Source organism: Eptatretus burgeri, chromosome 15 (genome assembly GCF_056783735.1).
Source record: "Eptatretus burgeri isolate ZD-2024b chromosome 15, Ebu_testis_v1, whole genome shotgun sequence".
NCBI classification, from domain to species: domain Eukaryota; kingdom Metazoa; phylum Chordata; class Myxini; order Myxiniformes; family Myxinidae; genus Eptatretus; species Eptatretus burgeri.
This window is the reverse complement of record NC_140975.1, coordinates 7,015,956-7,043,247: the sequence shown is the minus strand read 5'-3', so window position 1 is coordinate 7,043,247 and position 27,292 is coordinate 7,015,956. Positions and strand designations below refer to the sequence as shown.

Below are 27,292 nucleotides of genomic sequence, written 5' to 3'. Positions count from 1 at the left end.
TGAATCCATTTTTCATCACACGTAATGATTCTTTGAAGAAATGGGTCGTTTTTGTGTTTTTATGACAAGTGAAGAATAGATCTCCAATCGACGATTCTGTTGTTGTTCATTCAACTCGTGAGGCGCCCACTTGTCGAGCTTTTTCATCTTGCCGACTGCATCAAGATGCCGGGAAACAGTTGCAGTGCTTATGTCAAGCTCTCCTGCAATTTATTGCACTGTTTTTTTTTTTTTTTTTTTCTTGGATCGGCTTCAACTGAGTCTTTCAGACAGTCGTCATCAAAGCTGTAAGGACGTCCGCTGCGTTTCTTATCTTCGAGGCTCAGATTTGATCGAAACTTTGCAAACCATCGTTCTACTGGGCGCTCATTTGCAGTGTCTTCACCCCATGCTTGCTAAATGTTACGAGTTGCCTCTCTCGCTTCATGGCCTAGTTTGAACTCGTGAAGCAAAATGGCACGAAAAACTTTTGTATCCATGCTTTCACTCAGACCCCTGAAACAAACATCCATTTTAGATTAAAGTAGGTTTTGCAAAATGTCTGCCAAAGCACATGCTACAAAATGCTATTACTTATCTACATTTCACCATCACAAGGATGTAAAAAAATTAGCCCCCAAATTAACATAATATATAAACTGACAAAACTTTTGCAACAACCGAATACATAATATAAGCCTGGTGTTGGCTTCACGATTAAGGTGGTTGGCTTAATATGTTAGGGTCTTAAGTTCCGGTCCCTGTCGTGCTATTAAATATCATCAGGTGGGTGGAGTCGGCCTGTCATCCTTCCACGGTCGGCAAAATGAGTACCAGCTTACTGGAAACGTGGCACTGTATTAGCAGCACAGCTGCGCTCCCAGCAATGATGCAACCAGCAGCCACAGGCTGCATTTGAAAAAAAAAATGTTTGTGTGACTATTTATTTATTCGTATGCAGCCTGTAGCTGCTTGGCAGCATCATTTTCTCGGGGCGAAGATGTGCTGCTGATACAATGCCCCTGTTACCAGCATGCTGATACTCATTTTGCTGACCTCGGAAAGATGACAGGCTTTGTCAACCCGATGACCTCGTGTTAATTCAACGGCTTGATGGGCTTTAACTCGAGACCCGAAGATTTTAAGCCAGCCACCATAGCCATCAAGTCAACAACAGATATTTTTATATGATAATTGATTGACATCTATAATGTCTTTGGTTTTCTCATGATAATTTCTCACTTGCATGTAAAAGTAGAAACATAAGATGGGATGGGCACTGGACATCACAGCTTAGCAGAACGTTTCCATACACAATTCAAGGGGCTGTCACACCTTGACATTTTAGCCAGCGTATGGCAAGGTCTCAAAATGTATGTACAACGCTGGCGTACGCTGAACTATCGATGTTTTGTTTTTTTTAAGTTTTGGGCGTATAATAACGTGTTGGACGTATGCATAACGTATTAGGCCTAAGTCACATTTGCTCTACGGCGAGGATACGGCGGCCGTACGCCCTCTGAATTGACAGGAACGTGCGGCGGCCGCAGTGTTTCTGCGGTGGCCTCAGGGTGGCCCTACGCAGTTTGGCTGTCTTTTACAGGCCGTAAGGTCGCCGTGGAATCATAACGCGGAGTTATAACTTTTTTCATTTCTACGTTCGCCGTAGCAATTCGACAAGCCGAAACAAAAAAAATTGGTAAAAAATAAATAAATAAATAAAAAACTAATCCACTTGTTACTGTCTGTCTGGCCGCACGTTCGCCTTAGGGCCCCCCTGCGGTCCCCTTGCAGGCACATTGAGGCTTCCTTGCATCTGCCTTGAAAATTCTATAGCCGCCACAGGGTCCCCTTAAGTTCACCGTGCAACATCAAATCAAAGATCGTATGACAACCCCACGTTTTCGGTCTCCACAATTTCTAAGACCTAAGGCCTAAGTCACATTTGCTCTACGGCGAGGATAAGGCGGCTGTACGCCCTGTGAATTAACAGAAACGTGCGGCGGCCGCAGAGTTTATGCGGTGGCCTCAGGGTGGCCCGTCGCCGTTTGGCTATATTTTACAGGTCGTAAGGTCGCCGTGGAATTATAACGCGGAGTTATAACTTTTTTCATTTCTACGTTCGCCGTAGCAATTCGACAAGCCGAAACAAAAAAACTGGTAAAAAAAAAAAAAAGAACCCACTCGTTACCATCCCTCTGGCCGCACGTTCGCCTTAGGGCCCCCCTGCGGTCGCCTTGCGGACACCTTGCATCTGCCTTGAACATTCTATGGCCGCCGCAGGAACGCCCTAAGGTCACCGTGCGACATCAAATCAAAGACCGTACGGCACCCCCACGTTTTCGGTCTCCACAATTTATAAATATGCCGTGCGGCTCCCCGAAAAATAAAAACATATGTGACAAAAACATATGTCACATTTAAAAATAAAAACAAAAACATATGAAAAATAAAAACATATGTAAAAACATTGTGTGACCGTGGAAATACTGTGGCCGCCGAATAATTGCGAATGGCCGTAGATTTTGAAGACCCCACGGCCGCCGTGACAAATGTGACTTAGGCCTTCGTAACGTACACAGAACGTTTTAATCACATATAGATAACTTGTACCAACAAATGCTGAGCGTGTTGTTGGCGTTTACAACCTATGCCCAACGATAGTCTTACTTTCGCATAGCGCACGGCAGCGTATCGCCGACGATCACGTGGCGTAGGCTATTCATAGGCTGCGGCTCGACGATTCAAATCATAACTGCACTAGACATCGAAGTGTGAGGCTGCTGTCACACCTTGACGTTTTAGCCAGCGTATGCCGACGTATGAAAAATTTGCCGAACCAAGCTGGCACACGTCGAAAACGTTATGGGTAAGTTTTGTATACGTTAAGAGCATGCTGGCAAACGTCGTAGTTTTCTGGCATACGTCGTCATACGCCGAGTACGTCGAGAAATTTTCAGCATGTTGAAAATTTCTCGACGTACTCGACATATGACACACGTTCCGCATATGCTAGCCATAAGTTGTAGGCACGCTACGCGATCATTGACACACGTCGACACACGTTACTTGTACGTTACTCATAAGTCGAAACGCGTCGAAGTAATGGTTAGCGTCAGTGTTCCAGACTCCCTGGTTTTTTTCTTCGGTATGACGGTGATGTTGACACTTCGATTTCTAGTGCGGTTTTGATTTAAATCGTTGAGCGGCAGCCTATTAATTATATTTTATTATAACCGCACTAGAAATCGAAGTGTCAACATCACCACCATACCGAAGAAAAAAAAAAAAGCATGGAGTGTGGAACACTGACGCTAACCATTACTTTAACGTGTTTCGACTTATGAATAACGCACAAGTAACGTGTGTCAACGATCGCGTAACGTGCCTACAACTTATGGCCAGCGTTATGCGGAACGTGTGAGTCATACGCTGGCATACGTCGAAAAATTTCAAGCATGGAAAATTTGTCTAACACCTCAGCGTACTACGACGTATGCCAGCGTACAAAGACGTTTGCCAGCGCACTACGAAAAAAGCCAGCATACTACGACATATGCCAGTGTGCTCTTAACATTCCGGTTCCGGTTTTGAGCAGCGAGAGGTCTCCTTTGGGGCTCCCTGCTGACTTCTCAAAGCTAAGTTTCCGGTTGTTATTTGTCCCGTTTCAACTGTTTAATTTTCTCACCTTCATGTTACTGTGTGTTGCTAGTTCGGTTTTGTTTCAAAAATCGTGCTATTTTGTGAGTATTTTTGTCGACGTTCTTACCTGTGCTTGAGGCCTACCGGTTCCACTCGGTGTTCGATCGTTTTTTTTTTTGTTGTTTGTTTTTTCTCCCCATTACCTTCATTTTCTATCCTCCCCATTACCTTCAATTTTGATCCTCCCCACTTTCCAAACATCCCCCATTCTCCCAACTAATCTCTTTCTTATCTCAAAAAAAAAAAAAACCTACAACAACAACACGCTCACCTTCTCCCGATTCTGCTTCTTCTTCTTCCTCTGAACTTCCTCCTCTTCTTCCTCGATTTTTTTTTTTTTTTTTTTTTTTTTTTTTTTTACACTTCCATGACCTAATCTGTTGAACTCTCTCATATATTAATATTAACAACAACAAAAAAAAAAAAAATATATATATATATATATATATATATATATACACCCAACAACAACAACATGCTCACCTTCTCCCCTTCTCCCGATTCTGCTTCTTCTTCCTCTTAACTTCCTCCTCGTCTTCTTCCTCGATTTTTTTTTTATTATTTATTTATTTATTTATTTATTTATTTATTTATTTACACTTCCATGACCTAATCTGTTGAACTCTCTCATACATTATTTTTAACAACAAAAACGATCTTATAATGCTTCATCTTCCTCTCTCACACATGTGGTACTCTACTGTTTCACAATGCACTACTCTTCTGCTATTTTAACAGACTGCTCTCATTTCGAGCTCTCCTTCATTCCTTGCCTAAAAAATCCAACTATTACAGCGCTTCTTCTCTCCATGCTCTGAATTCGCCTTCATTGCATCCATCAAGAATTGTGTTAAATCGCATCTCTGACCTAAAACTTTTAAAAACCACAGTTTGCCATGGATGCTCGCTTTCCATCAACCATTCTTTTTTTCCAAATTCAGTGCCAACTCACCCCCTCACCCCTCACTCTCACTCTCAAAGCAACCATCCCACTCTTCTTCCTCCAAGCCTCCCTCTCACCTCTCTCAAAAATCCCCCCTCACCTTTCTCCCACCTTTCATCCCCCTCACTCTTCCTTCTCAAAGTTGCCCCCCTCTCATCCACCAACCTGCCTCCCTCCACTGCCCTCGCACCTCCGTCTCTTCACTCCACCTCCTCAAATCCTCACCTGCCTTCTTCCTTGTCTCTTGTCCCCCCTCTCCCCCAGCACCACAGAGCCTTTTCTCCTCATTCGGCCCCCTCCCCTCGCTGTTCTGCAATACCCCACACTCCTTCAGCAACCCTCCTTACCTGCCCCCCTCGTCCCTTGTCCTACCCTCCCCCTCCCCCTCCCCCTCCACCTCCTGCACCCAAAGCCTCCTCCCCTTCCTCTTCATTAAAAGTGTGGACCTCAAATATCCGGGGCCTTCGCTCAAACCTTTCAGATCTTTCCATACAGGTTGCCACTGACAAACCAGACATTATCTGCCTAACAGAAACTTTCCTCTCCCAAGACGTGTCTGACTCCCAAGTATCTCTCCCTGGCTACTCCCTCTTACGGTATGACAGACCTGAGCCTCGTCCTGGTGGAGGTGTTGCTCTCTTCATCAAAGACTCTATTCCTCACTCTCCATGCACTGCTCTCACTCCCCCACACCCCCAGGAATACCTCTGGCTTCGGCTTCCCCTCCACTCCCACCTCATGTTTATATGTGTACTGTACCGTCCACCGAACAGTGATGACTCCATCTACATCTCACTATCCGAAAACATGGACCATCTTCTATCTTCTCATCCAAACTCTCTCTTCCTCTTATGTGGTGACTTCAATTGTCATCATGCCAGTTGGCTCGGTGTGGGTACCTCTCTCACCTGCCATGGCACCTCAGCAAAAGCTTTCTGCGACTCATTGGGACTGACTCAATCGGTCAAATTCCCGACCCGGATCTCAACCAATGGTACTCCATCTCTTCTGGATCTGATTTTGACAAATTTCCCTGACAATATCTGCTGCTCTTCCTTCGCTCCAATTGGTTCTTCTGACCACGTCCTTGTTAAAGTGGACATCTCTCTGGCTGTTATCAGAGAACCACCTCACCACCGTCGAGTCTGGCATTTCACTCAAGCCGACTGGCAGGGTCTCCGAGCAGCCATCAAACTTACAGACTGGTCTCCTATCACTGCTTTCTCAAACATCAACTCTTCCTGGGAATTCTTTCAAAGAAGCTTGCTCTCCCTCATGCACAGATTTATCCCCTCTCGTGTTCAGTTGTCTTACCCTTCCTACCGCCCTTGGTTTACTGAAGCTTGTGGCGAGGCAGTTGTCCTGAAACAACTTGCCTTTGCCTCATGGAAAGCAAACCCAACTGAGGGCAATCTCAGTTCTTTCCACAAAGCTCGGAACAAGTGTGTATCTACCCTCAGGAGAGCCAGAAAACAACATCTTTCTCATCTCAAGTCTGAACTCTCATACCTCTCTCCCTCCTCAAAATCCTGGTGGCGTTTAATCAAATCTGTTTCTGGTGTATGTTCCCCCTCCATCCCCTCCCTTACCTCAAATGGCCGCACTGCTGATTCCACACGTGATAAAGCTGAATGTCTAAACTCAGTGTTTGCAGCTAAATCTTGTGTCCTAAACCCATCACTTTCTCTACCCACTTTACCCAGTCGCATCCAACTGTCCCTGGACTCTGTATCCTTTTCTCCTGACAAGGTGGAGAGCTTGCTTTCAAACCTTGAGTCAGATTCTGCAACCGGTCCAGACGGCATCAGCCCACGTGTCCTCAAAGCCTGCTCTTCTGCTCTTGCTCACCCTCTCTCTGTTCTATTCACCCTCTCATTTGCCCAAGATCATCTGCCATCTGCTTGGAAATCTGCTAACATCACTGCCCTGCATAAAAAAGGTGCAAAAACAGATCCCTTTAACTATAGACCAATCAGCCTTCTCCCAATCATCAGCAAGGTGATGGAATCCATCATCGCCTCAGATATGAAATCCTTCCTCTTCTCCAATGGCTTGATTTCCAATCATCAATTTGGTTTCAGACCAGGTCACTCTACCCTGGATATGCTGCTTCTGCTCTCCCATCAATGGATGGAGGTCCTCAATGCCAGACAGGAAATCCGAGCCGTATCCCTGGACATATCACGTGCTTTTGACACAGTCTGGCACCCTGCCCGACTCACCAAACTCTCTTCCCATGGTATTCAAGGCCATCTCCACTCATGGCTCGCAGACTTCCTCTCCTGTTGCAATCAACGTGTGGCCCTAAATGGAGTTCTTTCATCCCCTCTTCCTGTGCAGGCTGGAGTTCCTCAAGGTAGCGTTCTGGGCCCTGTTCTTTTTCTGGTTTTCATCAATGATCTCTCGGACTCTCTGGAAAATCCTCTATTTCTCTTTGCCGACGACTCCACCCTCTGCCGTACCATCTGTCATCCCTCAGACCGGCAAGCAGCAGCTTCTTCCCTCACTGCAGATCTGGATAAAATCACAAACTGGTCCAACACGTGGAACATGTCTTTCAATCCAGAGAAATCTCACACTCTCACTATGTCTCTTCGAAAGGACCATTTACAAAACCCCCCCATCCACTTTCTCAACAATCCTCTGGAAGAAGTCTTTTCTTTCAAGCTTCTAGGTCTCACTATCTGCCATGACCTTTCCTGGGAATGTCACATTTCCAACCTCGCCTCAAAAGCCAGTCGCCGACTGGGAATCCTCCGTCGTGCTAAGTCCTTCCTCGGCCCTCTTGAGCTCCTGACCACTTACAAAGCTTTTGTCCGTAGCCTGATGGAGTACTGCTCTCCCCTCTGGGCTGGTGCTCCTGCCTCCCACCTTTCTCGGCTTCACGCTGTCGAAACCAGGGCATTTAAGATCATCGGCATCTCCCGCAATGAAGCTGAGTCTTTGGGCCTCTCACTCAATCACCGCAGGTTGGTCGGTGGTCTTTCTGTCTTCTACCGACTCCTCTCCAGCCTTGCCCCCCTGCTCTCTCTGCGATTTGTCCCCACCACATTTCCACAGGGCGCTCAAGGTCCGCCAACAACCCCCTTCTGATAAAACTACCAAAATCACGAATCACTGCTCATCTTCACTCTTTCATTCCTCTTTTTTCCCGCCTTTGGAATAAACTTCCTCACTCTATTCTTTCCCATTCTTCCCTCCAGGCTTTCAAAACAGCTGTTCACCACCACCTCTTATCTTCCCCCATCCAAATCCTCGATCTTTTCTACCCCCGATAATCCACCCAAGCCCACTTCCTTCATTTCTCCTACTTTCCTTCCTGAAAGTCCCTGAAATGTCCATCTTCTCTTCGCCATGTTCCCCGTCCCATCCCCATCCCTCTCCCTTCCACAGTTCACCTAATGTGTCTGTTCCCCACTGTTTTGTCCCTTCCACTCCCGCCCCTCTTGTCTCATGCCTCCTTGCTGTGAGTTGTGTGTTTGCTCTCATACGAGCCTCGACCAAGGTATACAAAAAAAAAAAACAACAAAAAAAAAACGTATACAAACTTACCCATAACGTATTCGACGTGTGCCAACATTTTAGCCAAATTTTGCATACGTCAGGCATACACTGGATAATTGGTCAAGGTGTGATAGGGCCTTGAAGTACAACCATGAAGTTTCAATGCATTACGTCCCATAAACAAACAGACATGTATGTTTCTACGCATTCGCCACACATCTATGATTAATGATAGTTTTCATTGTAGTGTCCACTATAACACAGAATAAGTGTATTTTAGAATGAGCTGGGATTTGCAATATTCTTTCCCCACCAGGTGCAGCCCTGCATGATGCATATTCACTTAGAGAATTTTCTTGGCCTTCCACCCCCATCCCCCCAACCGAACCTCCATGACTATGAATTATTTTTATGCCTAAAACCTGCCCAAGCTCTCACCCCAACTCCAACCACCAAATTTCAACTTATTCCCTCCAGCACGTCAGGAGTGCATTCAAGGCACACACACACACACACACACACACACACACACACACACACACACACACACACACACACACACACACACACACACACACACACCAAATTATATATTGTATGTCTTACAACATTTGCAACAACAGGGAAGCGCTCTCATCCCACTCACGTTTATCATGGTGAGGGAGCTGGTAAGCAGGAAGGTAAACATGAGGTGTATTCTGGGGAGGATGTTGTATGTGGACAATCTCGCAGTTGTGGTGGAGAGTTGGTGGGAGATGCAGGAAATACTGGGGGGGGGGGGGGTGGGTGGAAGGTGGCATTTTGGAAGCATCGGCTGAAGATGAATATGGAGAAGTCAGGTGATGTGTGACGGGCAGCAAAGAAAATAAGGTAACCACCATAAGATGATTAACTTGATACTTTTCAATGTCCAACACTTACTGAAACCACTGCCGGGAAAAGCTCAACTAACTTTCCAACGCTGGGTACTCCTATTAATACAACTAGTATGTGCCCGGACGTGCAAACCCCCCCCCCCCCCCAAAAAAAAAAAAAAACTTTCAAACAAACACACAGGCCGCTCCTTCGCTCTCGTAAACGACGACTGGATTGGGGCATTGTGTTTATCTGTGAATGCGCATAAGAAATCGAGAAATTATTAGAATACAGTAAGTCATCACTATCCAGAAGTAGTGCGTGCCCGTATGGAATGTTCACATGCATTCCACGAATTATCGCTTGCATTGAAGTAACAACTGCTGTGATACTTCCACACACAGAGTTAATTAAAATCCAAATTAAAATCAAGTTTACCTCCCTCAACAACCACACATGCCATTCCTTCCCTCTCGTAAACGACGACTGGATTGGGGCATTGTGTTTATCTATAAATGCGCATAAGAAATCGAGAAATTATTAGAATACAGTAAGTCATCACGATCCGGAAGTCCGTACGTTTTAACCCATAATGGGCAACACCGCTGAGGATCTCTTCCCCATCGGCCATGCCTATGCAGCAACGTGTCCTGTCATTGGTTGGTAAATAAATGGCCATAACTTGGGAAGCACTTGTCTGATTAATATTAAACCTTGAAAAGGCACATACTCAGGTCCCCAGCAATATACCTGGCAAGTTTCAATTAGATCGGACCAGTGGTTGTTGAGAAGCAGCGGTCACAGACACAGACACAGACACAGACGCAGACACATACACACTGCTGGAATTATAGATAGATTAGTGTAATTGTACAGTATTAATGTCGTGTTGCATTGTAATTGTCATTATTTGCAAAGTGTTTTTTACTTACGAAATCTTTAGATTTCGTAAGTATATTGATGACTTCCGTCCTCTGTTTGTGTGTTTGTGTGTTTGTTTGTTTGTAGGCATGATAACTCGAGAACGGAAGAAGCTACCAATGTCAAATTACACCACGTGATTCAGGAGGGTGATGGCGAGCGCTGATTAGATTTTGGTCAAAATCGGTCAAAGGTCAAGGTCACAGTGAGGTCAAACATTCGATTTTTGATGGTTTTGTACAGAATCATTGAAGAAACTTCTGGTTTGCGTCACAACCTTCTCAAGAGACAGCTTTTATTAGACAAGGTCAGAGGTCAAGTTGACGATTTCGTAAGTACCAGTCGATGACTGCTTGTTACTTACGAAATCTAAAGATTTCGTAAGTATATTGATGACTTCCGTTTGTTACTGACGAAATCAAAAGATTTCGTAAGTATATTGATGCCTTCCGTTTCTGTTTGTTTGTTTGTTACTTACAAAATCTAAAGATTTCGTCAGTATATTGATGACTTCCGTTTCTGTTTGTTTGTTTGTTTGTTTGTCGGCTCGATAACTCGAGAACGGAAGAAGCTACCAATGTCAAATTACACCACGTGATTCAGGACGGTGATGGCTCGTGCTGATTATATTTTGGTCAAAATCGGTCAAAGGTCAAGGTCACAGTGAGGTCAAACATCCAAAAAATGATAACTCAAGAACGGAAGAAGCTACCCATGTCAAATTACACCACGTGATTCAGGAGGGTGATGGCTAGCGCTGATTAGATTTTGGTCAAAATCGGTCAAAAGTCAAGGTCACAGTGAGGTCAAACATCCAAAACATTCGATTTTTAATGGTTTGGTACAGAATCATCAAATAAACTTCTGGTTTGCGTCGCTACCTTCTCTCGAGACAGCTTTTATTAGACAAGGTCAGAGGTCAAGTTGACGATTTCGTCAGTACCAGTCTATGACTGCTTGTTTGTTTGTTTGTTTGTAGGCACGATAACTCGAGAACAGAAGAACCTACCAATGTCAAATTACACCACGTGATTCAGGAGGGTGATGGCGAGTGCTGTTTAGATTTTGGTCAAAATCGGTCAAAGGTCAAGGTCACAGTGAGGTCAAACATCCAAAAAATGATAACTCGAGAACGGAAGAAGCTACCAATGTCAAATTACATCACGTGATTCAGGAGGGTGATGGCTAGTGCTGATTAGATTTTGGTCAAAATCGGTCACAGTGAGGTCAAACTTCCAAAACATTCGATTTTTGATGGTTTGCTACAGAATCATCGTAGAAACTTCTGGTTTGTGTCGCTACCTTCTCAAGAGACAGCTTTTATTAGACAAGGTCAGAGGTCAAGTTGACGATTTCGTAAGTACCAGTCTATGACTGCTTGTTACTGACGAAATCTAAAGATTTCGTAAGTATATTGATGCCTTCCGTTTCTGTTTGTTTGTTTGTTTGTAGGCACGATAACTCGAGAACGGAAGAAGCTACCAATGTCAAATTACACCACGTGATTCAGGAGGATGATGGCTTGTGCTGATTAGATTTTGGTCAAAATCGGTCAAAGGTCAAGGTCACTGTGAGGTCAAATATTCGATTTTTGATGGTTTGGTACAGATAACTCGAGAACAGAAGAAGCTACCAATGTCAAATTACACCACGTGATTCAGGAGGGTGGTGGAGAGTGCCGATTAGATTTTGGTCAAAATCGGTCAAAGGCCAAGGTCACAGTGAGGTCAAACATCCAAAAAATGATAACTCGAGAACGGAAGAAGCTTCCAATGTCAAATTACACCACGTGATTCAGGAGGGTGGTGGCTCGCGCTGATTCGATTTTTGTCAAAATCGGTCAAAAGTCAAGGTCACAGTGAGGTCAAACATCCAAAACATTCGATTTTTAATGGTTTGGTACAGAATCATCAAATAAACTTCTGGTTTGCGTCGCTACCTTCTCTCGAGACAGCTTTTATTAGACAAGGTCAGAGGTCAAGTTGACGATTTCGTCAGTACCAGTCTATGACTGCTTGTTTGTTTGTTTGTTTGTAGGCACGATAACTCGAGAACAGAAGAACCTACCAATGTCAAATTACACCACGTGATTCAGGAGGGTGATGGCGAGTGCTGTTTAGATTTTGGTCAAAATCGGTCAAAGGTCAAGGTCACAGTGAGGTCAAACATCCAAAAAATGATAACTCGAGAACGGAAGAAGGTACCAATGTCAAATTACATCACGTGATTCAGGAGGGTGATGGCTAGTGCTGATTAGATTTTGGTCAAAATCGGTCACAGTGAGGTCAAACTTCCAAAACATTCGATTTTTGATGGTTTGCTACAGAATCATCGTAGAAACTTCTGGTTTGTGTCGCTACCTTCTCAAGAGACAGCTTTTATTAGACAAGGTCAGAGGTCAAGTTGACGATTTCGTAAGTACCAGTCTATGACTGCTTGTTACTGACGAAATCTAAAGATTTCGTAAGTATATTGATGCCTTCCGTTTCTGTTTGTTTGTTTGTTTGTAGGCACGATAACTCGAGAACGGAAGAAGCTACCAATGTCAAATTACACCACGTGATTCAGGAGGATGATGGCTTGTGCTGATTAGATTTTGGTCAAAATCGGTCAAAGGTCAAGGTCACTGTGAGGTCAAATATTCGATTTTTGATGGTTTGGTACAGATAACTCGAGAACAGAAGAAGCTACCAATGTCAAATTACACCACGTGATTCAGGAGGGTGGTGGAGAGTGCCGATTAGATTTTGGTCAAAATCGGTCAAAGGCCAAGGTCACAGTGAGGTCAAACATCCAAAAAATGATAACTCGAGAACGGAAGAAGCTTCCAATGTCAAATTACACCACGTGATTCAGGAGGGTGGTGGCTCGCGCTGATTCGATTTTTGTCAAAATCGGTCAAAGGTCAAGGTCACAGTGAGGTCAAACATCCAAAACATTCGATTGTTGATGGTTTGGTACAGAATCATCGTAGAAACTTCTGGTTTACGTCGCGACCTTCTCTCGAGACAGCTTTTATTAGACAAGGTCAGAGGTCAAGTTGACGATTTCGTAAGTACCAGTCTATGACTGCTTATTTGTATGTTTGTTTGTTTGTTTGTCGGCACGATAACTCGAGAACGGAAGAAGCTACCAATGTCAAATTACACCACGTGATTCAGGAGGCTGATGGCTCGTGTTGATTACATTTTGGTCGAAATCGGTCAAAGGTCAATGTCACAGTGAGGTCAAACATCCAAAAAATGATAACTCGCGAACGGAAGAAGCTACCAATGTCAAATTACACCACCTGATTCAGGAGGGTGGTGGCTAGCGCTGATTAGATTTTGGTCAAAATCGGTCACTTGTCAAGGTCACGGTGAGGTCAAACATCCAAAACATTCGATTTTTGATGGTTTGGTACAGAATCATCGTAGAAACTTCTGGTTTGCGTCGCTACCTTCTCGAGAGATAGCTTTTATTAGACAAGGTCAGAGGTCAAGTTGACGATTTCGTAAGTACCAGTCTATGACTGCTTGTTTTTTTTGTTTTGTTTTTTTTGTAGCTTGGCCCAACATTTTGAAGGAGCACAACTTTTAGAAGAAATCAGTTTCCTCGAGTGCAGAAAATTTTCATTGTGATCACCCTGATTGTTGAAAAAATATAAATTTATTTCAGCTTGCTGTGGTTTGCCTTGTGGGAAAATTTTGAGCATTTTCTTTGTGATCATGCCTTCTTTGCTTCATTGTAAAATTGCAAACTGAAGTGAATTTAAGTTTATGCTTAAGCTCTGTGCTTGGTCAAATGTTGATGAGTTATATTATGGCAATAAGTTACCAAAAGTTAAGTTTGCCTTTCAAAACTTTTTAAAGTTGAACATGAGGAAGGCTGTACCATAAATGATGCCAAGATTTTCTTCTTTGATCTCTGACATTTCTTTCAAAAAATTGTTTAACTTGCGCAATTTTATAACATTTGTTATTCTTCTGTGATCTAATTGAAGGACACAAATAGACACACATCAATGTACTTAATATGAATTACAATGACAGACAAATCAACATTGTACACGTGCTTTGAACCTGGGATCCCAGTATCATGTGTGAAGTGCTCCGATGGCAAAGTCAAACCAGGTGAATTCTAACTGGTCTGGAAATAAGAATGTCTTTTCCTCTGGATGACCGTTTAAAGCTTCAACCATAATCCATCTCTCGGAAGATTTAAACATGGCAATCAGATTATATGCCTTCCTTTCGGCATTGCCCTTAAGTAGATCTTCATGTCGCTGCAATCATTACCTAAATATGATTCGTTTAGAACAATTTGCATCAAATCTTAGGGGATGAGAAGCTTCTCGAAAAAGCTGCTCGCCATTACTCTCTCCAAAAATGTCTGACGGTCCGCAGGAGGATGCGTTAAGGTTGAAGCAGGAAGTACAAATAGAAAATGCATCACAAATAAATTTGATTGATCGGTGTTGTTTCATCATGGGGAACCTCCTATTATTTGCATGTGAAAAGGACTGAGTGGCATAATTTTCTGTGCATTATAATCAAAGGTAATTACTCAACACAAAGTCAGAAGCTGACCTGTTGTTTTTTTTAATTATTGTTCCTGGAAGGTTTTATACCAAGTTCCACCAACGCCGCTTGTCTGAACTCACTGACAATGGTCTTCACAACTTCTTCTTCATCTTCCTGGTTGTTGCGACGGCCATTTCCCCTGGGGGATGTGCTGAAGAACCAGAAAAGAGGCCAGATGAGTTTGAAGAGGTGACTTGCCGCCTTATTGAGCTCCTCGAATGCCTCAAACCATCGTCCCTCTCAGTCGGACAGCGGATGAATATTTGGCGAGGTGAGCCACACAGATCCTCTTTTGTCGTGTTTCATTGTGACCTGAAATTCAGTGACCTGAAACCTTTGACGTCAAAATCAATAGGCTTCTCAGTTGAGACTACCTCTACAACTTGGTGAAGTTTCGGGAAGATCGGTTTAGAATTGTGACCTGTAGGTGACAGACAGAATAACAAAATCGACTGACCAATATACTTGAAAATTCTTCGATTTTGTAAGTAAAGTAACAAACAGACAAACAAAGACAGACAGAATACAAAATTGTCCCCTGGATATTCACACTGATTGAGAAAGCAATGACGCTCTGGAACACGACCCTGATATTACCTTACGTGGAAGGAAGGATTGAAATTCCAGCAGTAAAGATACGACATTTTATCTTACAAGGTGACAGCCTTTTCCCCTTCCTGTTTTGTCTGGCTCTGTACCCACTGAGTAACCTCATCAATGAACAAGGACACTGATACAATCTGATATGAAACATAAAAATGACGAAAGAAACAAGAAAGGTAACACACATATACAGCACATGGATGATTTAGAATTCTTCACCCCAAATGATAATTGGCAGATCAACTTAAGCTAGGAAAGCAGTACTCGGAGGATATCCAAATGGAGTTTGGTCTTGAAAAATGTGCCAAGAAAAACAAAAAGAACAGACAACATCTCAATCAATGAAAGCACAACAATGCAGGACAAGAAAACGAAGCATCCTACATATACTTAGGAATGCAACTCCTCTTCAAATTTCAAGTGAATTTGGATGAAAATTGACAGTTTTAGAAATTGCGGCCTATATGAACCTTTTGGTCTATTTGGTTGACCTCAAAAATAATTGGTTGGTTTAATTCAGTGACCTGAAATATAACTTCCCTTCAAATTTCTAGTAAATCGGATGAAAATTGAGGATTTTAGAAGTACCACCTTAGTTGTTGGCCGTTGGCCTATGTTGATATTTTCATCCATGTTGACCTCAAAAATAATTGGCTGTTTGAATTCAGTGACATGAAATATAAATCCTCTTCAAATTTCAAGTCAATCGGATGAAAATTGAGGAATTTAGAAATCTCATCTAAGTTGTTGACCTTTGGCCTATGTTGACCTTTTGACCTCAAAAACAATAGGCTTCAAGCACGAGAGAGACAATTGACAAAGTAACGTTGTTCACTGGACTTGTATTTGACTCCCAGGGGTGCAAATTTACATTTTTATCCACCGGCCAGGAGGGCCGGTGACTAGAAAAAGTTACCGGCCTGGCAGAATTTCTACCGGCCCGATAAAATAAAGACAAAAGTCACAAATTTGATATCAAACACTTTTAATATACTCACATGAGTGAGTTTGATGAGTGAGGTTGGTTGGATGAGTGAGTTGGATGGATGGATGAGTGAGTTTGATGAGTGGGGTTGGGGTGGGGGGATGATGCAGGGAGGAGGAGGTTGTGGGTGATGGGGGGACCTTTTTTGTGTGGGTGATGGGGGGCGGGGGTTGTGAGTAGTGCTGGGGGGGGCATTTTTGTGGGTGATGGGATGGTTGTGGCTGATGGACGATGGGGGGGGGGGGGTACTACTCGTCCACCCAACATCACATATAAACTCACTCATCCACCTAACCTCACCCATCAAAGTCGCTTCACTGACGTGAAGACAAAGAGTTCGAGGGAGCGGGGGCCCAACTCTTTCACGAACTGGCTGGCTAGGCCTGGAGTTCGACTGAAGGCGATTTGGGTGGTAATTTGTTCAGGATGCCGGCAATAACTCGCTTCCACTTTGTGAAAGACAACCATGGGATATGTAACATTTCTCGATTCATGCTAGCAGACAAGACGGTCAGATTAACTGCTCTCCAAGGGGATGGAGCACTGCGATGAAACTCGCTGCCTGCGAAGCGGTACTCCAACAGTTCATGGTGCGGTCAGAATCGAACTCTGATTGGACAACTCGAAGGTAAATAAGAGTGCAACGTCTGCAGCTTCACGTCGGAAATGAAGGAAACTTGTGTGCAGGAGATTATTTGATCTATCTCTTCGTTAACGCTGTATAATCTCCATAATCTTCTGAAAATGAGACTGCCTCTCATGGAGTGTTGGTTTTATGTGCACTGCACTGTATATGGTAATTCGATCTGATTTGACCGTGTTTGGAATGACTCCGATGAAGAGGTCCTTGTACGTGTGAAACTCACTTATTCATCTAACCTCACTCATCTAACTCACTCATTAACCCAAAAGCCTCATCAAACTCACTCATTCACCTAACCTCACCCATGAAACTCACTCATTCACCCAAATTCACTCATTTAACCAACCTAGGCATGAGAAAATGCGTCCAAACCGTCAACTCTCACCTAATCGCGCGTGATTTGGAACAGGATGAAAACAGACAAAATGGCCGCCGCAGAATTACCGGTGATTTCTATGGATTTCTGCGGACAAAAACAGTAGTTCTAGTTGAGAAAACTAGTAGAGAAGCTCGTACAAAATTACAGGAATCACCGGTGATTCTCCAACTGGGCAGGTAAGGCAGTATTGTGTACCCGCCCAGCACAAAAGTTAGGTGCCATTGGCAACCGGGCGGCCGTTAATTTGCACCCGTGACTCCCATATTATCTTGAGGCTAACCAGATTGCTGTTTGTCGTCTGTGGTCCACAACCTCGTTCTTTGGTTCTCCAACTTCCAGGTTCAACTATTACTCGGTTTGGCTCGATTTTCTTTTTTCAATCGTGTTGTGTTTTTTTATTTTTAAGTTGGATTTTATTTTTGCTTGTTTATTTCATTATCATTCTTGCACCAGTGTCAGACCTGCCATGTGTAACCTTTTTGTGAGGACGTTTCATTTTGCCTTGCCAATTGATGTGTTTAAGCTGCAGCTACAGATAAACCTTTTCATTTTCCATTCCTCTAAATTTATCCTCCTTGCCTTCTTCTTTTTCCACTCTTCTAACCAGGCCTGTTCGCCGCAGCCTCATTACGTGCCCAGCATGGCCTTTGTCCGATCCAAGCATGCAGGACCCTCTCTGTGGACTTCCTTTCAATTTGTCAGGAGTTTCTTATGTGCACAACACCACGACAGCGACGGGCCATGCTCTGGCCTTTACTTTCCAAATATCTGGAGTGGACGCAGGAGTTGATAGACACTGGAGTGTTTGTTGGCCTGGAGGTCTTACTGGGGGATGGCTTGGCTCTGCTGCTTCCTGCTTGCAAGCCAGCTGAGCTGGACACTTGTTTCTCCTTTCTCACTGGTGTGCTTTCCCATCTAAGGTAAACCATGTTGTGGATGTTGCAAGTATGAGGCCCATCATCCTTCGGGAGTGCAGCAGCATGCCTTTGTGAATGTTTTCCCTAGCTCAAAAGCAACCTTGGACAGTTTGACAAACCATAACGGGGTGCTTTTTTGTTTGGGTAGCAATTTGTAGTTTGGCCATGGTATGGGCACACAATTGTCCACCATTTTTGAAAGGCGACATGGGATCTTTACCATCCATCAATGAGTGATAGCAAATGGCACATTCACCACAACATTCCTCTGAAGAACAGTGTACCCATTTTCGCAACACCCTGCCCACAAAGCACTGGGATGACAGCTGAAACAGAAAGGAAGGACAAAAAAAATCAAACAATCAACTAGAAGGACACTCGGTGGAACGCATTACCTCCGTCACGCAATGCCTGAGCCACGAGAACATATCGGGCCCAAAACAATTTTAAGATATCATGCTATATATCGTTTCTGGCCCTATCTTTCAATGGTGAAGAATCACTTTAAAAACTAGAACGGGCACTCATAGAGCGCATACCTTCGCCGCCACTACTTTTTTTGTTCTTGGTGTGAGTGTGGGGAACTGGTTTCATATGAATGGTCTTATGACACAAACCACATATCTATAATGTCATGACCCCCCCCCCCCCGACTTTTGGTGGCTACGGACTAAACAACAATCAACTCACGTCGTTTTGGCGAGTCTTCACTCGCAAGCTCGGTGAATACAACGTTTCAACAAGAGAAGGTAATCTCGTTTGATGCTGGTTTCATACAAATCGAATAAGAATTGACTGAGCTATGCCGAAAACCGCATATTTTTCAAGGGCGTGACCCTCCCCCGACATTTTACCCCAACCGGTGACATGTGTTATGACGTCATTGTGTCACAAGATTGGGCATTAAATTCTGAACATTTTATGTGCTGGGTTCATGTAAAGCGGACAAGAATTGACCGCGTTATGACAAAAAACGCATATTTGTCAAGGTCGTGACCCCCCTGACCTTTGACCCCTAACCGGTAACAAGAGTATGGGTGTCATTGTGTCATATTGCATATCACAAGATGAGGCGTTGAATTCTGAACATTTTGGCGTTGGTTGCATGCAAATTGAATAAAAATTGACCGTGTTATCGTAAAAAGACGATTTTGACCTTTTCGTGACCTTGACCTTTGACCCGAACGATCCCAAAATCTAATCGAATGCTTCCTGGCGAATAACCAATCATCCCACCAAATTTCATGCAATTTGGTTTAATACTTTTTGAGTTATACGAATCACAAGATTCCAAATAAATAAATAAATACACGCCGACCAAAACATAACCTTTCGCTGAATGCGAAGGTAATTAAATGATTCTCCTATCTTGATCCGAATTCAGATTTTCACCAAAATCGAATCAATTCGTCCTTGCCACACACCTAACATGTCCACCAAGTTTAGTCTGAATCCGTCCACAACTTTTTGAGATATCCTGCTATTTATCATTTTTAGCCCTACCTTTCAATGGTGAAGAATCACTTTTAAAATTCTAGTAGTCAAATCCAGATTCGGATCTTCACCAAAATGTAATCAGTTTGTACTTGTCACACACCAAATCTGTCCACAAAATTTTATCTGGATCCATCCACAACCTTTTGAGACATCCTCTACACAAACAGACAAACAAACAAACAAACAAACAAACAAAGAAGCAGACAGAAAGTGGTGAAAGCATAACCTCCTTCACCTTCGGTGGCGGAGGTAACAACTCAGTCGAGTTCATTATCTCAGCCTTCCTGGCAGACCGAACGTAGCAATATTGAGTAATATTGATGTGTGGCAGACCTCAAATGCATGCACACAGAAACGCGCGCCTGCACACAGAAACACACACACGTACACTTACACGTACGTGTACGCGTACGCACAGGTTCTCTCTGGTGTTTACATTTGTGGTTTTATTTTGCAAGTTTCTGAAAGATGTTACAATGTTGGCTTTTTTGGCAGACCTTACTTTCCATCTTCATTCAGCATCAACATATTAGGCCATTCTACAAGTCATCACTTGCCGCTCACATTGCTTTTCACTTTCACCAAACATTGTTCAGCTCACAATGCTGAGTTGTGGTGCAGTGTGAGCTTTTTGCAGAAGTTCAGTTGATGGCCCTGATGGCTTCATTGGGGTCAGTAATGTCCATTGTGATGGAGGTGGCATTAATGGTTATGTAGAAACTTCTTGTGGAGAAATGCACCTGTGATCAAAAGGTAATGCATAGATCACTACGTGTGATCAAAAGGGAATGCATAGATCACCACGTGTGATCAAAAGGGAATGCAAAAGTAATTGAAAAGCGGTTGAACATATGCAGAAGTAATTAAAAGCACGAGTTGGCACAAGTAGTTAAACGATTCGAGTTGTAGTCGGCAATTCGTGCTCTATTTGATGCTCACGACAATCGTTACTGTTTATTTATTTGGGGTAGTGATGATATCTCGTTCTGTAACATGTCCCCCATGGATCTTTGCAGTCTGGGTTCAACCCCAGCAGTCGGATTCAATTAAAAATGCAGTTTTGTTGCAGCGCTAGCAGGCGGCCCTACATCTTTGTGAAGACCTGCTCTAAATGGACAGCTAAGGCCACCTGCCCCTTTGGCATTTCCGATTGGGCATATCCCGTGGTATCTTTTGCAAAGTCGACCATTGTATTGTGACCAATTTTTCTGCTCATGTTTTGTTTTTGGAGTTATCATTACCCACGACAGTAGGTAAGAGTGCTACGGTGAAGTGTTAATGGGCGAAAAGGCCACCTCCTATGTTTGTTAGTTTCTCTTCCATTTTCCTGTGAAGGACATCTTCTTCAGTGTTGCATTCATTTATTTATGTATTTATTTATTTCTTAGAAACCATACCATTGTACTTGCATGGTGATGTTTGTCTTTAATGACATGAAGGCATATTTTGTGCAGTCTTCGAACATCTCTGTGCAAGTTTCGAAAGTTCCGTTATTTTAAGAACCTTTCCTTCCTGGAGCCTCACCATGGAAGTGACCCGGCTGAAGTTTCTTATCGCCTCGTTCCGAACCGATAATAAATTTTGCAGAACTCATCAGGCGTCATCCTTGCAGGTCACAAACCGGGAGTAAGTTTCACAAAACTTCGTTTACGTTGATTCCACGTGAAGACTTGAGGGAAATGCATCGCTTTGTTCGTGTGATGTAGGAAACAGTAGCAAGTTCAAAGTTATCATGGATGGTCATTGTCTACTTTGGATTACTGGAGAAGGTAAAGTCAATTAAAACATTCTGTTTGTGTGTGTTGATTATAAAGGCTAATTGTGCTTCATCTTCTTCTTCACCACCTCTGCATCTTTCATCTCAGTATGCCTGGTTGTGGATACTGTAGCGGTTTGGACGAAAGTCCTCCAGCATGCTTGACCTCAATCACAGTTCTCATTGATTGCCAACAGCGAAAGGGGAAGCAGGCATTGTGAACAGCCAATATTAAATAACCATCGTTTCCCAACTGTATCTTCATCTCTATGTGCCATTTATTTTATTTGAACTTGCAACCTCCATATTGTACTCCAATTGGGAGAGCTTCCTTTGATGTGCAGCTTTTCTGCTGCTTGCTTAACCAACAATTATGTTTTGGCACCAGCAGAGCTGCACGTTTTGCTCGGGGGCATTCCAGCCACAGAACAGTTTGCCACCGTTCATCAAATTGTTGTCACTCTTGGCACTTACCTCTCCGGGTCCCCCCCCCCCCATCTCCCACTCCCACCCTTCTCTGACCTCCAGGGTAACGCAGTTCTACAGGAGGTGAAGTCAAAATGTCATTCTTAGATTGTATTTAGCATCTCATATCTGATTTTGGTTTCGGTGGCGGAGGTAATAACGGCTGGGCTGATCTCCCCAAATATTGGGATGTTTGTAGAAATTTGATCATGGATGTCACCAGAAATCTGACACGGCTTGACGCAACTTGAGAACTTGTAATACATGTAACATGGTTGGCCTCACTAATGTTATGCACATGGTGACTTTTACTTTACCGTGAAGCCTGGTATTGGCTTAGCGGTTTGGGTGGTGAATCTTGCCTGTGAATGGGTGATGGTACGTACCTGGTGTTGATGAAGCACAGGCATGACATGTCAAATAGTCTGTTATTCTGCATTCTTATATTTTGATATCGAACATTCGACATGTTTTATTTATTTTTTTTGTCAGCCGTCATTGAATAGAATACCAATGACTCTCCACATTTATGATGCAGCGTGACATTGATGTCTCCATTGTCAGTAATGAGAGAAACCAAAGTGCCTTTCACTCTGAAAACTTGTTCCTTGATTGTTGAATGTTTGTTGCTTAAGGGTCTTTCAACATGTAAAATATTGAGATGGCTTGAGCTTACAAAATGACCTCAATTTTCAATCTTGGCAACCGAAGATGACATCACATGGTCTTCGGAGCGGCATCTAAAGGACGTTGGTTTTTTTTTTTCTTTTTTTAATCTTTGAAAGCTTTTATAACCGTTTTCATCTAACAGAAGAAGTTGATGAAATTATTGAGCTGCCGTATTAGGTCGTTGTGCCCGTTAGTAAAGTTAGTGGGTTGACCTAACCTGTGTTTGCCTCGTGTATCATCGGACATTTCTTTCCCCTCTATTTGTGTTTTACTAGTCCCAGCATTTGTTCACAGAAAATGATTCGTCTTCAAATCCCGGGTGCTTAGCCACACCACCTCCCTAATATCCAGCGATTTCCATTTGTGCTCGCACAGACCAGCTCGTTGATCTGCTGCCAATAGCTCGCCTTTCTTCTTCCATCACTGTTTATTTCGCTTAACAATATTTCACCTCGGGTGTGTTTCCCCTGCTTTGTCCCATTCTCTCTCTGGGGATGCGGGATGGGGGTTCTCCCTGGGAGGCTGCGTAATGATTCAACTCTCACCGCAAAGCCTGTGTGCCCAGCACTTTGTAGCAGTTCTGGTTCAAGATGAGTGCTTAAAAGGCATGAGGGATTATATACGTTTTTGGGGTGGGGGGGGGGTTGATAGTTGTGGTGAAAGAGAATGGGTTATGATGGAGCAGCGGTCAACAAACACTTGGCACAAAGGTCAAAGATTTTGTGATTGTGTTTAAGTGGCTGACGATGGTTTTCAGATAACAGAATGTTATCATAATGGCAGTAGTAAGTTGCATACAAGCATCGGAATTGCTATTTCATTGTCATCCGCATCTTTATCGCTAAGGGCATAAGTAGAAGGAAAGGAAGAAAGACTGGGTGGAGGTTGCAGCTTTGCGCCAAAAAGTGAGCTTTCCAGGTTTGTATTCTCGGCAGGAATTCGGAGCTTGTTAGCGAGCATGCACACTTATCCGCCTTCAGCTTGGTGTTGGGTTGCTTGGGGGAAGGTGGGGTGAGGTAGGGTGGGCGTGAGGCAGAAGAGTTGTGAGGGGAGAGTGGGAGCGATGTGCGAAAGAGTGTTCAGTGAGGGAAGGGCAGGAAGCGGTGGAAGCGAGCGAAGGGGTGAGGTACCGTCATCTGAACTCGGAGTGGTTTCCTTCCTTGTGTGGTGTAATGGTACAACTTTGGGCTGTTGCTCCACTCTTGTGAAAGACCAAAGGCATTAAGTGTGTGTTCGTTCGTGTGCGGCGTATTTTGGCAAGACATAACTTGTGGAGATCAGGAATATTTTCATGAGCTTCGATGTCCATTGGCATTGATGTGTATAGCTTGCACGATGATTTTCTAAAGGCCTCGATAATTTATCTCTCTGAGGACGCAGGATGGCCTCGAGGTACACACACTCCACTCTAAGATGTTTAGCCTGTGTTCAAATCTCGGCCCAGCTATAAACCCACATCCTAGTGTTTCAGAGGCAGGGTGATTCATCAACGTGTGTGCCTTCCCTCGGATGGACGTTAAACTCGATGCCCCGTCTGCCGACATTATTCACTCATCTTTAAAGATCCTTGAGCATCCCACCTGCTGACATAAAACATGTCTATCAACCCTGACAAATCTCACACTCTCACGATGTCTTTCCGAAAGGACTGCTTGGAACCCCCCCCACCCCCACTCCCCATCTCCTGTCTCAACAATCCTCTTGAAGAAGTCTTCTTATTCAAGCTTCTGGGTCTCACTATCTGCCATGATCTTTCCTGGGAAAGCCACATTTCCAACCTGGCCTCCAAAGCCAGTTGTCCACTGGGCATCCTCTGTTGTGCAAAGTTCTTCCTGGGCCCACCTGAGCTCCTGACCATGTACAAAGCTTTCAACCACAGCCTGATGGAGTACTGCTCTCTCCTCCGGGCTGGTGCTCCCGCCTCTCACCTTTCTTGGCTTCACGCTGTGGAAACAAAGGCTTTTAGGATAATTGGTATCTACCACGATATGGCTGAGTCTTTGAGTCTCTCACTCTTTCACTACAGGCAGGTCGGTGGTCTTTCTGTCTTCTACCGTCTCCTCTCCGGCCTCACCCCCACCCCCACCCCACCCCCCGCTCTATCTGCGATATGCCCCCCTCCCCCCCCATATTTCCGCAGGACGCTCAAGGTCTGCCAGTAACCACATTCTGGTAAAACTACCAAAATCAAGAATCGCTGCTCACCTTCACTCTTTCATTCCTCTTTTTCCCCTCTTTCGGAACAAACTCCCACACTCTCTTCAATCCCACTCTTCCATCCAGGCCTTCAAAACAGCTGTTCACCACCACCTCTTGCCTTCCCCCATCCAAAACCAAGATCTCTTCTACCCCCGCTAATCCACCCCAAACCCACCTCCTTCAAATTCCCTGCTTGCCTTCCTGAAAGTCCCTGTAATGTCCATCTTGTTTTCCCCGTCTTGTCCATCCTTCTCCCTTCCACAGATCTCAAGTTTCTGTTCCACACAGTTTCTTCCTTCCCTCTCCCACCCCTCTTGTCTCATGCTTCCCTTGTTGTGCCTTCTGTGTTAACTTTCATGCGAGCCTCAACAATGTATTTAAAAAATATAGAAAAAGAATATCCAAACTATCGCCGGCCCCATGAACAAACACCAAATTACTCAGGGGAACGCAATGGCATACCACCCAGTAATATACCCCTTGCTCAGGAAGTTGCTTCGGTAGCATCGACCCTCTGTAAAGATTGTGATACATCAGAAGAGAAGGAGATATTTATCTCTCCAATTATGTTTGAGCAAAACACGTTTGACTTGTGAAGACATCACTGTTCTCCTGATTGTGGGATCCATTATCACATTCACAGTCAACTCGTGTCTGTTTCTGTTTGATCAGGAAAATACATACCGGTTTGGCTTCCGTCCCGGAAGCTCCCTGGATTTGCTGCATTTATTTTTGCCGATTATAGATGGAAGCTCTGTACCCTGAATGATAGCTTGAGTCTATCTTGTGGACATATGAGGTATTCTGCTGTTTGTCTGCGCGGTTGACATGAAAGTATCTGTCTTTTTGTGCTCAGCTTTCTACCTTTGACGTTGTTGGCCTGTTTGATGTTCCCATGTGAGCACTTAGCTTGTGATGCTGGGGTCCCAGATTCAAATTCTGTTTTGCTGTGTTTGTTTACCAGTCGCCTTCTTATGTCTTTGTTGTTAATGTCTGAGATGTGATTATATGCACAGGCCCTTCCACGTACCTCCGATCACTGCAGAGTGCAGGGATAAATAACAAGCAAATAAAATGAAACTCTCCATGCACTGCTCACACTTTGACCTTGATGAGATCTCAACCACTTTTGCTGGCTGCCCTGTGTGCCACAGAGTAACATTTTTGGTTATTCTTCTTCTTAATCAACCTCTCTGAATACCGTGCACACTTTATAATTTTATTCACATTTTTACTTCATGCCTAAACATTCCAATTCACATTCTGGACACTAGACATCAGAAACTAGGTGAACATGTGTTCTTCGAGTGAACACCCATTCCCACCAACCCCCCACCCCCCCCTCCAAAGTTCAACTTCGAATGACTATCTTCCTTTATTGTCCCAAACTCTCGCTTCCTTACAATCCCCTTTCAGTTGGTGCCTGGCCTCATACGTCATCCTTCTTGATACCGTCAAAATTGAGGCCCTTAAAATCATTGAGATCTCCCACAATGAAGCTGACTGTCTAGGCCTGTTACTTTTACATTGCAGACAGGTTGATGGCTTCTCTGTATTCAACAACGTCCTTTTTGGTCTTGCTCATTCTGCCCTATCTTGGTTCCGTCCCTCCAATGTTTCTGCAGAGTGCACACGGTCTGCCAGTAACCCTCTTCTTGTTAAACGTCCTAAAATCTAAGCTCTCTACTCACCCCCACTCATTGGTTCCTCTTTTCTCTCACCCGTGGTCAACCAACTAGCTTCCTCAATCTGTTCAGTCTCATTCTTCCCTACAGGGCTTCAAGACAACTGTTCACCCTACCTCGGGTAATCCCCCATCCACACTCGTGATCTCTTCGACCCCAAATGACCCCATTCCCAAGTTCTCCTATTTTTCCAGGTTATTTTGATTTTTTCCACCCCCCTCTCCCTCACTTCTTTTCCTTTGTTAGTTGTCTGTTGGTTTCTTCCTTTTCTTTTTCATCCCCACCTCAACCTTCTTCTTCTTGCTGTATTTCATTCAGCTTGTGTGCAGCTTGTTCACCCCCATGTGTCCTTCTCTCCCTCCCCTTGGTCTCACTCTCACTTCCACTCTGCTGTTGGTATTTTCCCCTTTCCATTTTGTTCTCTTCAATTCTGCTCCAGCTCTTCCACGAGCCTTGTTCACATTTAAAAAAAAGAAAACACTCCCCCATTACCTCTCTGCAGTTTTCCTGGAATCTCGCTAATATTGTCCATCCTTGTATTTTCCCAACATTGACCTTTTTATTGATGATTTTTATCTTGCCAAAACGAAGTTTTTGCAAGATATGTTAGTCAGCTTGTATGTTTTGTTTTTTTTGTTACTTACGAAATCTAAAGATTTCGTATGTATATTGATGACATCCGTTTCTGTTTGTTTGTTTGTTTGTAGGCACGATAACTCGAGAACGGAAGAAGCTACCAATGTCAAATTACACCACGTGATTCAGGAGGGTGATGGCTAGTGCTGATTAGATTTTGGTCAAAATCGGTCAAAGGTCAAGGTCACAGTGAGGTCAAACATCCAAAAAATGATAACTCGAGAATGGAAGAAGCTACCAATGTCAAATTACACCACGTGATTCAGGAGGGTGATGGCTAGCGCTGATTAGATTTTGGTCAAAATCGGTCAAAGGTCAAGGTCACAGTGAGGTCAAACATACAAAACATTCGATTTTTGATGGTTTGGCATAGAATCGTCGTAGAAACTTCT

At 43.8% G+C, this 27,292-nt stretch overlaps 1 protein-coding gene across 5 annotated transcripts in view; it reads left to right on the top strand.

Annotated features, from left to right (window-relative positions):
• Positions 1-27,292, top strand: part of MMS22L (MMS22 like, DNA repair protein) — a 384,598-nt gene that overhangs the window by 181,389 nt on the left and 175,917 nt on the right. For all 5 annotated transcript variants that reach the window (XM_085857867.1, XM_085857868.1, XM_085857866.1 and 2 more), the window contains exons 14-15: positions 14,505-14,737; positions 17,684-17,996. In XM_085857867.1, coding sequence (XP_085713993.1) covers positions 14,505-14,737; positions 17,684-17,996 — 546 coding nt within the window. The remainder of the gene's footprint in view (positions 1-14,504; positions 14,738-17,683; positions 17,997-27,292) is intronic.